This window comes from Oryx dammah, unplaced genomic scaffold, assembly GCF_014754425.2.
Source record: "Oryx dammah isolate SB20612 unplaced genomic scaffold, SCBI_Odam_1.1 HiC_scaffold_25, whole genome shotgun sequence".
Taxonomy (NCBI): Eukaryota; Metazoa; Chordata; class Mammalia; order Artiodactyla; family Bovidae; genus Oryx; species Oryx dammah.
Genome location: NW_024070209.1, coordinates 82,063,486 through 82,078,362, shown reverse-complemented (window position 1 = coordinate 82,078,362; position 14,877 = coordinate 82,063,486). Strand labels below are relative to the sequence as shown.

The window sequence follows — 14,877 nt, the reverse complement described above, 5'->3', positions numbered from 1 at the left end:
GGAAACATGCAAACACCTCCAAACCCAGACCCTGTGTTCCCAGACAAGAGAGGCTCTTGGGCCTCTCTTTCTGATCCAACCACCAGGTTACTCTGGGATTCAGAAACTGCCAGCATTCTGCAGCATGCTGCCTGTATGCCTCTATATTGACAGTCATTGCAGACGGCCACATACTTACTTCAAGCCTAGAATATAAACCAATTGGTTGTTCTTTGCTCATAGCAGTTCAGAAACAAACTGCACATATGGGAACTGAATTTTGATTAGGCAACTAATCAATTTCTCAATTTTAAAGGGAAAAGAAACACTTTTATGTTTCTCTCTATAATCAAAAAAGTGATAGCAATGCTTCAATCTTTCCATCAAGAAAACTGAGCACCGAAGAATTGATGTTTTGAACCATGGTGTTGGAGAAGACTTTTGAGAGTCCCTTGGACTGCAAGGAGATCAAACCAATCAATCCTCAAGGAAATCAATCCTGGATACTCATTGAAAAGACTGATGTTGAAGCTGAAGTTCTAATACTTTGGTCACCAGATGCAAAGAACTGACTCATTGGAAAAGACACTGATGCTGGGAAAGATTGAAGGCAGGAGGAGAAGGGAATGACAGAGGATGAGGTGGTTGGATGGCATCACCGACTCGATGGACACAAGTTTGAGCAAGCTCTGGGAGTTGGTGATGGACAGGGAGGCCTGGTGTGCTGCAGTCCATGGGGTCACAAAGAGTTGGACACGACTGAGCAACTGAACTGAATCTTTCCATAATTATTTCATCATCCAGGATAGAGTTTAGATAACATTTCATCTGTTGCTGTTCAGTTGCTAAGCTGTGTTCCACTCTTTGTGACCCCAAGGACTGCAGCACACCAGGTTTCCCTGTCCTTCACTATCTCCTAGAGTTTGCTCAAATTCATGTCCACTGAGTCAGTAATGTTATCCAGCTAGCTAATCCTCCGTTTTCCTCTTAAGATAACAGCAACCCCCCCCCAAAAAAAAAAAAACAAAAAAAATGGTAGAAAGAGAATGCCCAATAAAAACTGCTTTTTAAACTTTTCAGAGAAGAAAAAAGAAATCATTATGATCAGGACTGGGCAACATAAAAATTTAAGTAAAAAGAGTTCCGTATTCATTTATTGGAAAACCTCTGCACAGATTTTCAATTAACAAGTTAGTTGGGAACATCTTCTATACTCTGTGACTCAATAATATGTGAGGACTAAGTAGGTGAAAGGACTTCAGGTAAACTATTTATTCAAATGACTCTTTCCTAGTCAAACTTCCCTGGATGAAAAAAAACCACACTCAACCTTCAAGGTCTAGATCAAACTTCACCCGCCAAGAAGGCTTTCTTGATTTACCTTCTTTGTAACAGAAACTAATCTCTCCCGTCTATACAGCTATCTATATGCCTATGACACATATTTTAACTTTATGGTAATTATTTCTATACTCAACCTGTCTGATCTTCCCTACTAGATTCTAATTTATTTCTGGACAGTGATCAACCTGAGTCATGTATCTGTCTATCTATTTAGTCTAATATAATGACTTTGCTTGGTATGTAAGTGTTCCCTAAATTTTTACTGAAATAACACAAAATTGTATCTGACTCATTCACCTTCTTTAAACTGTTCTTTCAATGAAAATAAAATAAGGAAATTTAGAATTGCTTCAGTTTTTAAATGTTTCATATGTACTCATGATTAATTATAAACCTCACTGAAAAAAAGTAAAAACTCAAAGTCAACATATGTTTCACAAAAAATAGTAATATATTTTTTTATATATATAAAAGAAGGAGAAGAAGTTCCAGAATATGCTTAAAACTATGAAAGTAAGCCAACAATAATTGACTACGGTACTGTTTCCTGTTGCCTTTCAAGGAAAAAAAAAAAGAGAGAAAAAAATTAGGCAATAGTTTATCCCCTGAATCAAAAACTGCTTGAGGCAACTTTGACTTTGATGAAAAAGACAGTTCAAATTATTTCATCTCTGAAGAATTCACAAAGTAACATAAAATATCACTAATTTGAAACTTAACGTGTAGTAAAAAGGTAAACTCTTATCTACCTTTCAGTTGTGAAGAACAGGAAAAATGTCATGTGATCTTTTAAAGGGAAATTCTTTATTTGATTTATATGATTTAATTTAAGAGGTAAATTATTTTTACCTAAATCAAGTCTGTCCTAAAAATTCTAATAAAATGCATATTGATGTTTTGCTTTTATAAAACAAATTTTATGTTGTTGGAGGAACAGGAAAAGTCTTCATATTTGGCTATTCAAATCCAAGATTTAGAAGACAAAGTATTAGAAGAGAGTTATTAGAAGTTCTCTTCATTTGGATGCCCTCTTTACCACCAAAAGATGAAGAGGCTCTCCACAGGGAGTTAGATAATAATGGTGCTATAACGTCCCACCCTGAACTAGAACTCACATTCATCCTTCATTTAAGAAATACTTTTGCAGCATAAATAGAAACATGGCCCACAGGTGGCCAGCCACTCTAAATCTTATTTAATTGTGATATTAATTTTACTAAAAGTGTATTATGCCTTGAGGACATTATGCCAGTCAAAAAAAGATAAATACTGAATAGTCAAATTCATAAAAGAGAAAGTAAAATGGTGGTTGTCAGTGGCTTGGCTCAGAGAAAAATGGGGAGTTGCCATTTAATAGGTTTGTTTACCGAGACAGAAAGCATTCTGGAACCTGGGTGCACAGCAATGTAAAGGTACTGAACACTATTGAACCATACACTGAAACATGGTCAAGATGGTAAATTTTGTATGCATTTTACAATTAAAAAAAAAAGATTAAATACAAAGTCATATGAAGGTCAAATGGCCCTAATGGCCCCTGTGCTTAACACAGAGTCAAAAATAAACACAACAAAAGTGTGACCCACAAACACACTAATGATATACATATAATCACCCCAAAGACAACGATAGAATTGCAACTAGTTTATTACCTTGCTGGCAGTATGAAAACTCAAAGACAGGTTTCCTTTCCAGATTGGTTCAAAAAGAACGCTTCTGTGTATATTTATTTACTTTGCTACACCAATCCTTTGTGTTTTCCAGATTTCTTCACCTAACTATCATTCATTCATCTGACAGTCATTGCATCCATCACTATATTCAAAGCACTTGATTGTGAAATATTTGTTAGCCTGGTCATAAAAAAATAAATAAATAAATAAACTTGCCACAGGATACTAGCGACCTCCGAGGACAAAAATATATTCCAAATTGCGCATCCAAAGGCTTTCTAGTTTGTGGGGAGTGACAAAGATTTATCAATGAGAAAAGGACACAAAAATTATTTACCAGATAACATTTCCCAATGAAAATGAGAAAATTTCTGAGGACTTGGATTTCCTGGTGCATTATCAAGTAGGGTAGAGAGCATCAAGGGGACTAACGCCTGAGAAAAAGCAGGAAATGACTGAGGGTTAGCAAGTGAATGAAATGCCGGACAAACACACAAGTTAAACTAAAGTACACACAGCATAAAAAGGCCTGCATCTGCAAGTCACAGGGAAGAGACTTCATGCATTGGTTTGCCACACAATTTATCAGACTGCTTTGCAAGGCTGTTCTAAATGAAAGTGGGGATAAGTGCTTTTTACCCTGTAGGATAGGAGCAGTTCTAAGTATGGGACTAGGTATACACAGACCTAAGGTTAGGTTAACATTCTATTCTATCTAAGCAACTGGTGACAAAATTTTTCACTCAGCCTCTTCTTACTCTCAGCCTTACAGATATATCACAGAAATTGCTATGGAACTGAAAGGTAGAGAATGGTCAGAATTAAGTCAGTAAATAATACAAGTAATCTCAAACTCTGAAAAGAAAATGGAAATGTCTAAAATACATTTTCATAGTTCGCACAAGCAAGCCCATCTGCGTATTATAGCAGATTTTTCACAGTCAAAATTTCAATCAAATAGTCTAACTAAACTTAGATATTCACAAGCAAACAAACTGCCAAGTTACTATAGGAACAGCTTTTCAAGGATGATGAAAAGAATGAGGTGTTCTGGATACTCTATTTCCATCAATAGAGGTTTGCCACTTATAAAATACTTTAAATATTGCAATAACCCAATATATGCTAAATATAATTCAATATTTCCTTACTGATTCTGGAGGCAATCCAGGAATATAAATATCGGTATCAATATTCACTGTCTAATAAATATATGTGTCAAAGAACACCATGAGTGACAGGTACTAAATGACAGTTTATTTCCATATATTCCATGAAAGTGAATGAAGTCTTAAATGCTATATGGTATCCTAGATCAGATACTGCAACAGAAAAATGATATTTTGAGAAAACCTAGTTAAATTCAAATAAATATGTAGTTTAGTTTATTAACTATTATTATCATATGGTCTGTTTCATTATGTTTTCAAAACACAAACCACTTCCCAGTAACACTGCAACTGCTCCAACACCCACTTGCACAGCTGCCTTTTTCAGGTCTTTGTCCAGAGCCATTATTTTAGTATTTATGTGTTTCTTAATCATTTAATACACATAAAACTATAGCACAATTTTTTATTACATTCCTAATTTTATTCCATGAACCCCACTCTCCCCTTAAGCTCTGTGGGTCTCATGGCACTTTTTCATGGTGCAGTGATTTTTAGGAATGCATATGTCATGTTATATGCAGGATTATTCAAGCAATAATCTCATAGTTTTGAAAAATGTGCTATGATGATGTAAAAAGGAAGAGGAAGCAGGTGAAGGGTATATAGGAACTTTCTATATTATTTTTGCAACATTTCTGTAACTATAAAAATATTCCAATAAGAAGTTTTAAATAATTATTTATGACATATATAAGGCCAAGGCCTTAGCATGGAAGTCTGCATTAATAGTTCTTAAGCCTTAAATAGCAATTACTTGGTGCCAAGCACTGTTCCCAGTGTTTTATACACATTAACTCAGACACTCTTACATTAACTCAGACATTCTTACAATGCTATGAAGTGCTATCAGTTCACTTCAGTTCAGTCGCTCAGTTGTGTCTGACTCTTTGCAACCCCATGAATCGCAGCACGCCAGGCCTCCCTGTCCATCATCATCTCCCAGAGTTCAGACCTTCAGCTTTAGTATCATTCCTTCCAAAGAAATCCCAGGGCTGATCTTCAGAATGGACTGGTTGGATCTCCTTGCAGTCCAAGGGACTCTCAAGAGTCTTCTCCAACACCACAGTTCAAAAGCATCAATTCTTCGGCGCTCAGCCTTCTTCACAGTCCAACTTTCACATCCATACATGACCACAAGAAAAACCGTAGCCTTGACTAGATGGACCTTAGTCGGCAAAGTAACGTCTCTGCTTTTGAATATACTATCTAGGTTGGTCATACCTTTTCTTCCAAGGAGTAAGCGTCTTTTAATTTCATGGCTGCAATCACCATCTGCAGTGATTTTGGAGCCCCCCAAAATAAAGTCTGACACTGTTTCCACTGTTTCCCCATCTATTTCCCATGAAGTGATGGGACCAGATGCCATGATCTTCATTTTCTGAATGTTGAGCTTTAAGCCAACTTTTTCGCTCTCCTCTTTCACTTTCATCAAGAGGCTTTTTAGTTCCTCTTCACTTTCTGCCATAAGGGTGGTATCATCTGCATATCTGAGGTTATTGATATTTCTCCCGGCAATCTTGATTCCAGCTTGTGCTTCTTCCAGTCTAGCGTTTCTCATGATGTACTCTGCATAGAAGTTAAATAAGCAGGGTGACAATATATAGCCTTGACGTACTCCTTTTCCTATTTGGAACCAGTCTGTTGTTCCATGTCTAGTTCTAACTGTTGCTTCCTGACCTGCATACAGATTTCTCAAGAGGCAGATCAGGTGGTCTGGTATGCCCATCTCTTTCAGAATTTCCACAGTTTATTGTGATCAACACAGTCAAAGGCTTTGGCATAGTCAATAAAGCAGAAATTTAGATGTTTTTCTGGAACTCTCTTGCTTTTTCCATGATCCAGCAGATGTTGGCAATTTGATCTCTGGTTCCTCTGCCTTTTCTAAAACCAGCTTGAACATCTGGGAGTTCACGGTTCAGTCATCCCCATTTTACAGGTATGAAGGCTGAGGTACAGTTAGGAAATGTGTCCAAGATCAGAAATCTAAGCAACTTGACTCTAGCTAGACTCAATACTCTTATCCTTCTGCCTTACTATTTCAACAGGTAACTGTTTAAAACACAACCTTTTAAACTAGACTGCTCTCATCATTCTGGAAAGATTCTACAATAAAACAAGAGGCATAAATAAAAAACCTAAATAAACTTTCTAAAACAGGCTATAAGCATCAAAAATATTCAAAGTCAAAACGTAGTTCTCTTCCACCAAAAAAAAAAACCTATTACTATAAATTGTGAAAGCTAACAAGATAGTAAGAAATGTCACCTTTGTCTTTAAAACTAAAACAGTCCAACAGAACATAAAATGTAAATGGCTTACAGCAATGACAAACTAAGGATAGGTAGGTAACAAATGGATTTATCACCTATGGCAGAAAATGTAATTTCAAAGTTTTCTACCACTTAGTGACTCTTCACCAATGTCAAATACACATGATGATGCAAGAGTGACAATATAAAACACTAAAATAACACAAACCAAAGAAGTTTCACTGCAGTCATAACCAAACAATTTGGTTCAATCAAAATTAGTTAATCAAACTTTGGTTAAATGCCAAGGCAAACATTTTGTCACTGGATTTCAAAATAGATTAGGTAAAAGGTCAACTATTTGGCATAGTTTACTACTACTTTTTGGGCCTCCCCAGGTGGTGCTAGTGGCAAGGAATCTGCCTGTCAATTCACAAGATGTAAGAGACTTGGGTTCGATCCCTGGGTTGGGAAGATCGCCTGGAGGAGGGCATGGCACTCTAGTAGTCTTGCCTGGAGAATCCCCATGGTCAGAGGAGCCTGGTGGGTTACAGTCCACCAGGGTCGGAAACGACTGAAGCGACTCAGCAGGCACTACTACTAATCTACATTCTAAATCGCTTGAACTCTAAAAGGTAAAGCCCACCTGCCCTTCCACTCACACCCATCCATTCAAAACGACTTCCCGAGTTACTGCTTTTGATCCCAAGGTGTTCTAGACACTGAGGTTACATTAGTGAACAAGACACAAAATCCTTCCCTTACAGATTTTATATTAATTAAGTAATGCATTTGTCCACTCATTCACTAAGGATTTACTGAGTGCCTACAACATGCCATGAACGATTCTAAGTTCAGGGGCTAAGGAAGGGAAGAAAACATACAAAAAATCTTGTGCTACTGGAGGTGACATTTTTGAAGGATAAACATAATCAACAAGTGAATAAGTAAAACACAAACTAAGTTACTGATCAATGCTAGGAAGAAAATAAAGCAGGAGAAAAAGGACTGAAATTGAGAGTAAAATCGTAAATAGAAGAGAGAAGGGAGATGAGATAAAAGTAGATAAGACAAATAAATTATATGTTATACAAATAAATGATAAAATACAATTTTATCATATTTAGGGGCTTCCCTGGTGGCTCAGAGGGTAAAGCATCTGCCTGCAATGCAGGAGACCAGGGTTCGATCCCTGGGTCAGGAAGATCCCCTGGAGAAGGAAATGGCAACCCACTCTGGTATTCTTGCCTAGAAAATCCCATGGATGGGAGAGCCTGGTAGGCTACAGTCCATGGGGTCACAGAAAATCAGACACGACTGAGCGACTTCACTATACAGGTAAATGATAAAATAAGATGTTAGGTGCAAATGCTATGAGGAAAAGAAAACTCGGATAAGGGCCAAAAGTGAGGAGGAGGTGGAGGCAAAGGGAAAGAGGGGTTAAGAAAGGTGTTTTGAAGAGGGAGACTTTGAGTACAAAAGACAGAAGGAAGTAAGAGGCTGAGTCATATGGAGACCCAGGAGAAGGGCACCCCACACAGGGGCACAATGACCTTGAAAAACCTTGAGAAGGGAGTGGGCCTCGCAAGTTCAGGAGACAGTCAGTGCACCAGAGTGAGCCACCACTCCGTGTTTGGGGACCATACATTTAGAGTTCAGTGACTGGCTTCCAATCAATTCAACGGATAATTAAAGAATCATTACTACTTGCAAAATACAAGTTGGGGGGCTGAAGGGACGATAAAGCAGGATGAAATGCAGGCTCTGCCACTGAGCAATGCGTTGGCTCAAAGACAAACAAGGCAGGCACACAGAAAGTTCTACAGCTGTTCAGGGCAGTAAACAAGAAAGTAGCAAGATCATTTCACCAGCTGGCAAACAGTTAACTGAGGAGAAAGGAAAAAAGGCTGCAGATTTAGAGTGTTTTCAACTCATCTCATCCTCAGTTTGAAAGCATGATGCTGTAAGCAGGAACTTCTGTTTGTGCGTAAAGCATATGTGATGACTCCTGCTGAAGACGAACTGTGTTCAGTCATTTTAAAACCCCAACTACAGCCCCAGGCAGGTGGAAGGGACTCAGTCAACATTCCAACAATTAGACACTTTGTGTCCACCTGACCCAATGCTTTCAAGTGATTTGAAAAGGTATTGAATACCAAGTCCTCAAAGAATGTATTTCCTCAAAGGGAAATAAGTCTCAAGATTGCATTTTATGAATCAACGAGTCCATTAGCTCAGTTGGTAAAGAATCTGCCTGCAATGCAGGAGACCAGGGTTCGATCCCTGGGTTAGGAAGATCCCCTGGAAAAGGAAATGGCAACCCATTCCAATATTCTTGCCTGGAGAACCCCAAGGCCAGAGGAGCCTAGCAGGCTACAGTCCATGGAGTTGCAAGAGTCAGACACAGCTTAGCGACTAAACCATCACCACCACATGTCCATTAGAGTAAAACTTGAACTAGGATTAAAGAGTGCAAGCTTCAGCTATGGGCTAAGATAGCAATTGAATCTTTAAGGCACTGGGAGTCTTGGTGAAACTTGCAACCCCTTCAGGACATCCTTTAATCTTTTCTGTAAATGGACTAATAAATTAGTCCATAAAATGTACTAATTTATCCAGTTAGCAAACAACTCTAGAGAACCTACTATACAAACAGCTAGACTCTGGAAATTGAAAACTCAGGAAAACACGGCCTCTGCCTTAGAGTGAGTTTAAGGCTGGATGTTTATTAAAGAAGCAAACAGTGGGGAGAAAAGCAGTAATAATAATGACTGGTTATAATACAACATAAAAAGTGCTATAAGAATGGACAAAAGCATTATGAGAATATAGAGAAAGGACTAATTAATGAAACATCACAGAAGAAGCTATGCCTCAAACATAACTGTAATTTTGCTTTGCAGTCATATAAAATTATAAGGAGACACAAACATTACTATTAAAACCTATTGTTCTTCCTCCTTCTAACTATAGTAAAAATATACTCAAGGTGAAAAGACTTTCTTGACAAACAAAGATTAACAACAACAACAAAATCTTTATTTTTTCATTATGTTTAAAATGAATATAATTTAAGGACTCAAGAAATCAGTCTTTTCAAAGTTTGTCTAAGCAACATATCCCACAAGGAAGATTCAAAATAATATCTAATTATTCTCTGCTGCAATGATATACCTAAGCTATTATTGCAATTTAAATCAGTTATGGCAGGAATTATTGGGCATTCAAAAACCATACATAACACTGGGCATTGTAAAACTATTCTGCAAACCAATTCTGAAATTTTAGTTTAAAATCAAATGTTTATCTAACCAGTCATCAGAAGACAATGCCAAAAAATGCATTCAAATCTAAGAAGAAATTACCTTTTGAAAAAATTTTAAGACAATGACCCATTCTCTATACTAACAATTTACAGTAGAAAAATGTCATTACCATTCAGATTAGATCTATCTTGCAAATAGGCATAAAATTAATTAATTATATTCTGAAATATTTATAAATACATATTTATAAATGCATTTACTTATCACCATTCAGATCTAAAAGAAATTGTTTGAAAATAAATAGTGCATCCCAAGGTTTTCCTTTTTGTTCACTTTTATCATAATAAAGAATTACATTTTTAGTACTAACAGAAACACAAAATAGAGTTTATAACTTCTATTTTTTAAAGCTTACTGACCTAACTCTAACATAGATTCAAATCCTGGCTATACTTAAGCAGGAACACCAGAACATTCCTGGGTCCCCTGAACCTACTAAATGTTGTCAGAACTACATTTCAACTTCTAAAAGATACAACTAATTTAAACAGATACTGTTATCCTAAAAACTACTCTAAACCATAAAACAGTACATACTGCATATGCAGCAATAAAACTATGAGTCTCTTTTTTTCAAGTAGCAGGAGACTTTCAAGGAGAAAAAAAGAAAGTTCATGATCCTTAAGTTACAGTGTTACGCTGACACATTTGAATCACTTTAAAATAATTTAGAAATAATTTATAATCAGAAAAAGTTTAAGTAGATTAGAATTTTTTAAAGATATTGAGCATAAAACAAAAATTCTCATTTAAAAAATAAAGTGAACACAGTACATACCAAGCTTCAGGCAGCAAAGCAGAATACTGGTGTGGTGATGTGGTCTCTGGGAAGTTGGAGAGAATCGCCAGGCGGTGAGGAAGCAGGTCAGACCCATGGTAAGTGAACAGAATTTCCAGGGCCTGCACATTACTCTCCTGTACAGAAGGCAAGGGTACACTTCTAATGTGAACCTTAGAAATAAAGAAGTGATCTTGTATGACAACATCAAACCCTTACAATTAGCTTTTTTTAATGCAGTTCTGATATGAAGTGATTTGAAATATTCCTGATTTTTGTCAGGTCTGTATCACATTTCTCAATCTAGTGCTCTAAAAATTATTTTTAGAAGTCTTGAATGATGAAAAAAATATTTTTAACATGATTCTATTTTCTCTACATTTATTACTATTACAATTTTTAAAAAAGGAAATGTAACGATATACGCACACAATAACATTAACAGCATGGCTAAAAGACCTGAAAGTGTTAATAACTATAATTGTTTCATTCACAAACAAGAAATTACCCGAGCATAACTTCTTGCTGAGAGAACAATATTCTGACTTCTGAACTTCTTAAAGAATTCAGCATCATATCTCTGTCCAGATGCATGAGATACTCCAAGGATTTCCTGAGGGGAAGCCGTGATTTCATGAAAAGGCTTTTAAACATGGGTGACAAGACTATGTTAAAAAGCATTACAGCTCTGCTTACCTAAATAATAAGACCTGAAGTAAACTCTGAACTGTTAACTAAAGTACTACCTCTGCCCTCTTGCCTTTATTTGAAAAACTGCTGTATTTATAAATGTTAATATTTTTTTTAAATCCAGAAGTAAATGAAACAGGCTATGAAATTAATTACAGTAGGACAACCCAAATTCACCACCTGGTGAAAACAAGGAAACAAGAGTTACACACGGCTGTGTACCATGAGCACCTACCACATCTGTGTGAGAACTCTGGACTAACTCTACTACTGCTGGAGTGATCCGTGTGAACTGCAGATGAAACTATTCATTCTTTAATCAGATAGTTATCAGGTGTCAATTATGTGCTGGGGCACTGTGACAGAGTGCCGATACCATGAACAATACACCCTCCCTGCTCTCCCAGGAGCTCTAAAATGTAGTCGGGAAGACAAACGGCAATAGGAACAGGTAATGCACACACATAGGAAGGGTGTTAACACACAGGAAGGACTCCCTGTGGGCAGCGAAGCTGAAACAATGAAGACAGACAGGAGCTAGCCATGGCAGCAGCAAGCATAGGTCTCCCCACTACAGCAGAGACTTCAGGCTCATGTCACTCATGTTAATGCTAAACCCCAGGTAACTGCCTTCAGTGCAACAGACCCAGGTTCAGTTCCTGGGTCGGGAAGATCCCCCGGAGAAGGGAATGGCAATCCACTCCCGTATTCTTGCCTGGAGAATTCCGTGGACAGAGGAGCCTGGTGGACTACAGTCCACGGGGTCAAAAAGGGTCGAGACACAACTGAGCGACTAACACTTTCTTTCATTTTCACTTTTCCAGATACCTAGGCATGCTGCCTTTCACAGAATAAATAACCAATAATATTTGTTAACTGCATTAACCTAGTCAGATAGGAAAAGAGGGAAGAAAAAGGATGTTCACAGGAGGCTCTTGCTTCCTGTTGATTTAGACAAAATACTTAACCTTCTTAAAGCTTCACATCCATAAAATTGAGAGGATATATCACCTTCCTCAAAGGGTTGTCAAGAAAAAAACCTGAATTAAGTACATAAGACACTGGCTAACAAAGAGAAGTCCTCAACAAATCTGTTCATATTTTTAAGGTATTCTCGGACCTACTGGTTTCCTCAACAAATCTTTCCTCCTCATCTCAACAGGCCAGGCCTCGTACGGAGTGTTGGGGGACACTGCAGCAAGCAAGACAAGACCACTACCCTCATGGAGCACCCATGCCAGCGTCTCCCACATGGCAGTCCTACAGCCCCCTAAGCCACCCTTGCTTTTCTTAAGGACTAGCTGAATACCACTTCCTACCTAAGAATATTCTTGGACATCTCCAGGAAAAATTTAATGTTTTCCTCCATTATGCTCCATCAATTCTTCATAGCTTCATTATCATCACTTACTGCCCATATAATGAGGACTCCACAAGGATTATCCCTTGTTCATCTCTCTACCTCCAGCACTGGCATGACATCTGGTGTAAAACAGGCACTCTTGTAAAATTTAAATGAATCCATTTTAATCTCATTCATCACAGTAATAAAATAAGCCACAACTTGTGATTAAAATGCAATGCCTATCTCTACCAAGATCTAGTTGGTTATCTGTTATATTAGAATATCTTCATTTCTAAGTTTTAATGGCCAAATTCATCAATTTCACCTACTTTTTAAAAGCTTAGCTTAATTCTCTTTTTGTGGGCTCAACAAATACTTTAAATGTCACTATCACCATGTAATAATAAATGTACTTGCTTACTCCTTGGAAGAAAAGTTATGACCAACCTAGACAGCATATTCAAAAGCAGAGATATTACTTTGCCAACTAAGGTCCGTCTAGTCAAGGCTATGGTTTTTCCAGTGGTCGTGTATGGATGTGAGAGTTGGACTGTGAAGAAGGCTGAGCGCCGAAGAATTGATGCTTTTGAACTGTGGTGTTCGAGAAGACTCTTGAGAGTCCCTTGGACTGCAAGGAGATCCAACCAGTCCATTCTGAAGATCAGCCCTGGGATTTCTTTGGAGGGAATGATGCTAAAGCTGCAACTCCAGTACTTTGGCCACCTCATGTGAAGAGTTGACTCATTGGAAAAGACTCTGATGCTGGGAGGGATTGGGGGCAGGAGGAGAAGGGGACGACAGGATGAGATGGCTGGATGGCATCACTGACTCAATGGACGTGAGTCTGAGTGAACTCCGGGAGATGGTGATGGACAGGGAGGCCTGGCGTGCTGCGATTCATGGGGTCGCAAAGAGTCAGACACGACTGAGCAACTGAACTGAACTGAACTGAACTGTCAAATAGGAAACAGTAATTCAATAACTGAAGAATAAAAACAGAAAATTAACTAGATAATGAAACTCTGAACATTTTATGGAACTTTTTTAAGATCTCATCAGTGAAACTAAAACTAAGTATAAAAAATAATAAACTATAGCTGTACCAGCATCAGCAATTTTATATATTACCTCTAAATATCATAGAACTCAGACATAATAAAGGAATATGCTTTAAAATAATATGACCAGCCACTAGTCAAGCTAGTTGTACTACAGATAAAACTATTAGAAGTGTTTTGTAACTTGTTTGTATGAAATGATATAAAATTACCATGCTTTCTGAAAGACATAGAGATAGTTCTCTTGGCACTAGTATTTTGTTTGAAAATATTTGTTACATTTACTGATGGAGAATCAAATGCTTTTCTTTGCCTACAGGCATCAGGAGTACTAAGTATCTCCACTGTTCTGGGGCCATGTATCCCATTACTACACATGACATGTACTGTGTCCCTATTATGTGCCAGTAGCAAGAGTCAAGGTATGCCCCTAAAAGGGAGGTTCAGACAGATGGAGGAAGCAACCTGCAAATGAAGTCAAACTTCAAAGGTGAGAAACTGTAAGTGAAAGTGTTAACTGTTAAGCCCTGTAGACTCTTTTTCCACCCCTATGGACTATAACCCGCCAAGCTCCTCTGTCCATGGAATTCTCCAAGTAAGAATACTGGAGTAAGCAGCCACTCCCTTCTCCAGGAGATCTTCCCAACCCAGGTATTGAACTTGGGCCTCCTGCATTGAAGGTCAACTTTTTACCATCTGAGTCACCAGGGAAGCCCTTCAACAGGTGAGAAATTTATACTAAATCCTGGGTAACTTGAACTATGAGGGTCACATGAAAAGCAATCTAAACTGTGTGTATTTCATGAAATGCTTCTCACACCTTTAACAAATCTGACAGGATAGGGCACTACTGAAAGGTCCAGCATGGGAGGGACATTTGTGTTTGCTGCCCTGAAGAAACAATTCTGAAGTTTGCTCTAAGTTCAAGTGTCTAATTTTGGCCATCATGAGGATCAAAGTTTAGCCAACTAAATTCAAGACATTAATAAATCATTAAAATATTAGGATTATTAAACTCCAGCGGATACTGAATTTGCTACTATAGACAGCTATCTACCATAACCAAAAGTTTAAAAGGAAAATAAAAATAAAGGAAAAGGACTGTAAACCTAGGAAGCACAGATGCTGAAATAATGCACACATTTCTACTGCTTCTACAGTAGAAACTTTGACCCTAATGATGGCCAAACTTAGACACTTGAACTTAGAGCAAACTTCAGAATGGTTTCTTCAGGGCAGCAAACACAAATGTCCCATGCTGGA

General features: G+C 37.7%; 1 protein-coding gene across 1 annotated transcript in view; it reads right to left on the bottom strand.

Annotated features, from left to right (window-relative positions):
• NBAS (NBAS subunit of NRZ tethering complex) overlaps positions 1 to 14,877 on the bottom strand; it is a 331,331-nt gene that overhangs the window by 221,667 nt on the left and 94,787 nt on the right. Inside the window, exons 20-21 of the mRNA XM_040225023.1 lie at positions 11,030 to 11,134; positions 10,522 to 10,658 (exon numbers count right to left, since the gene is read on the bottom strand). Coding sequence (XP_040080957.1) covers positions 10,522 to 10,658; positions 11,030 to 11,134 — 242 coding nt within the window. The remainder of the gene's footprint in view (positions 1 to 10,521; positions 10,659 to 11,029; positions 11,135 to 14,877) is intronic.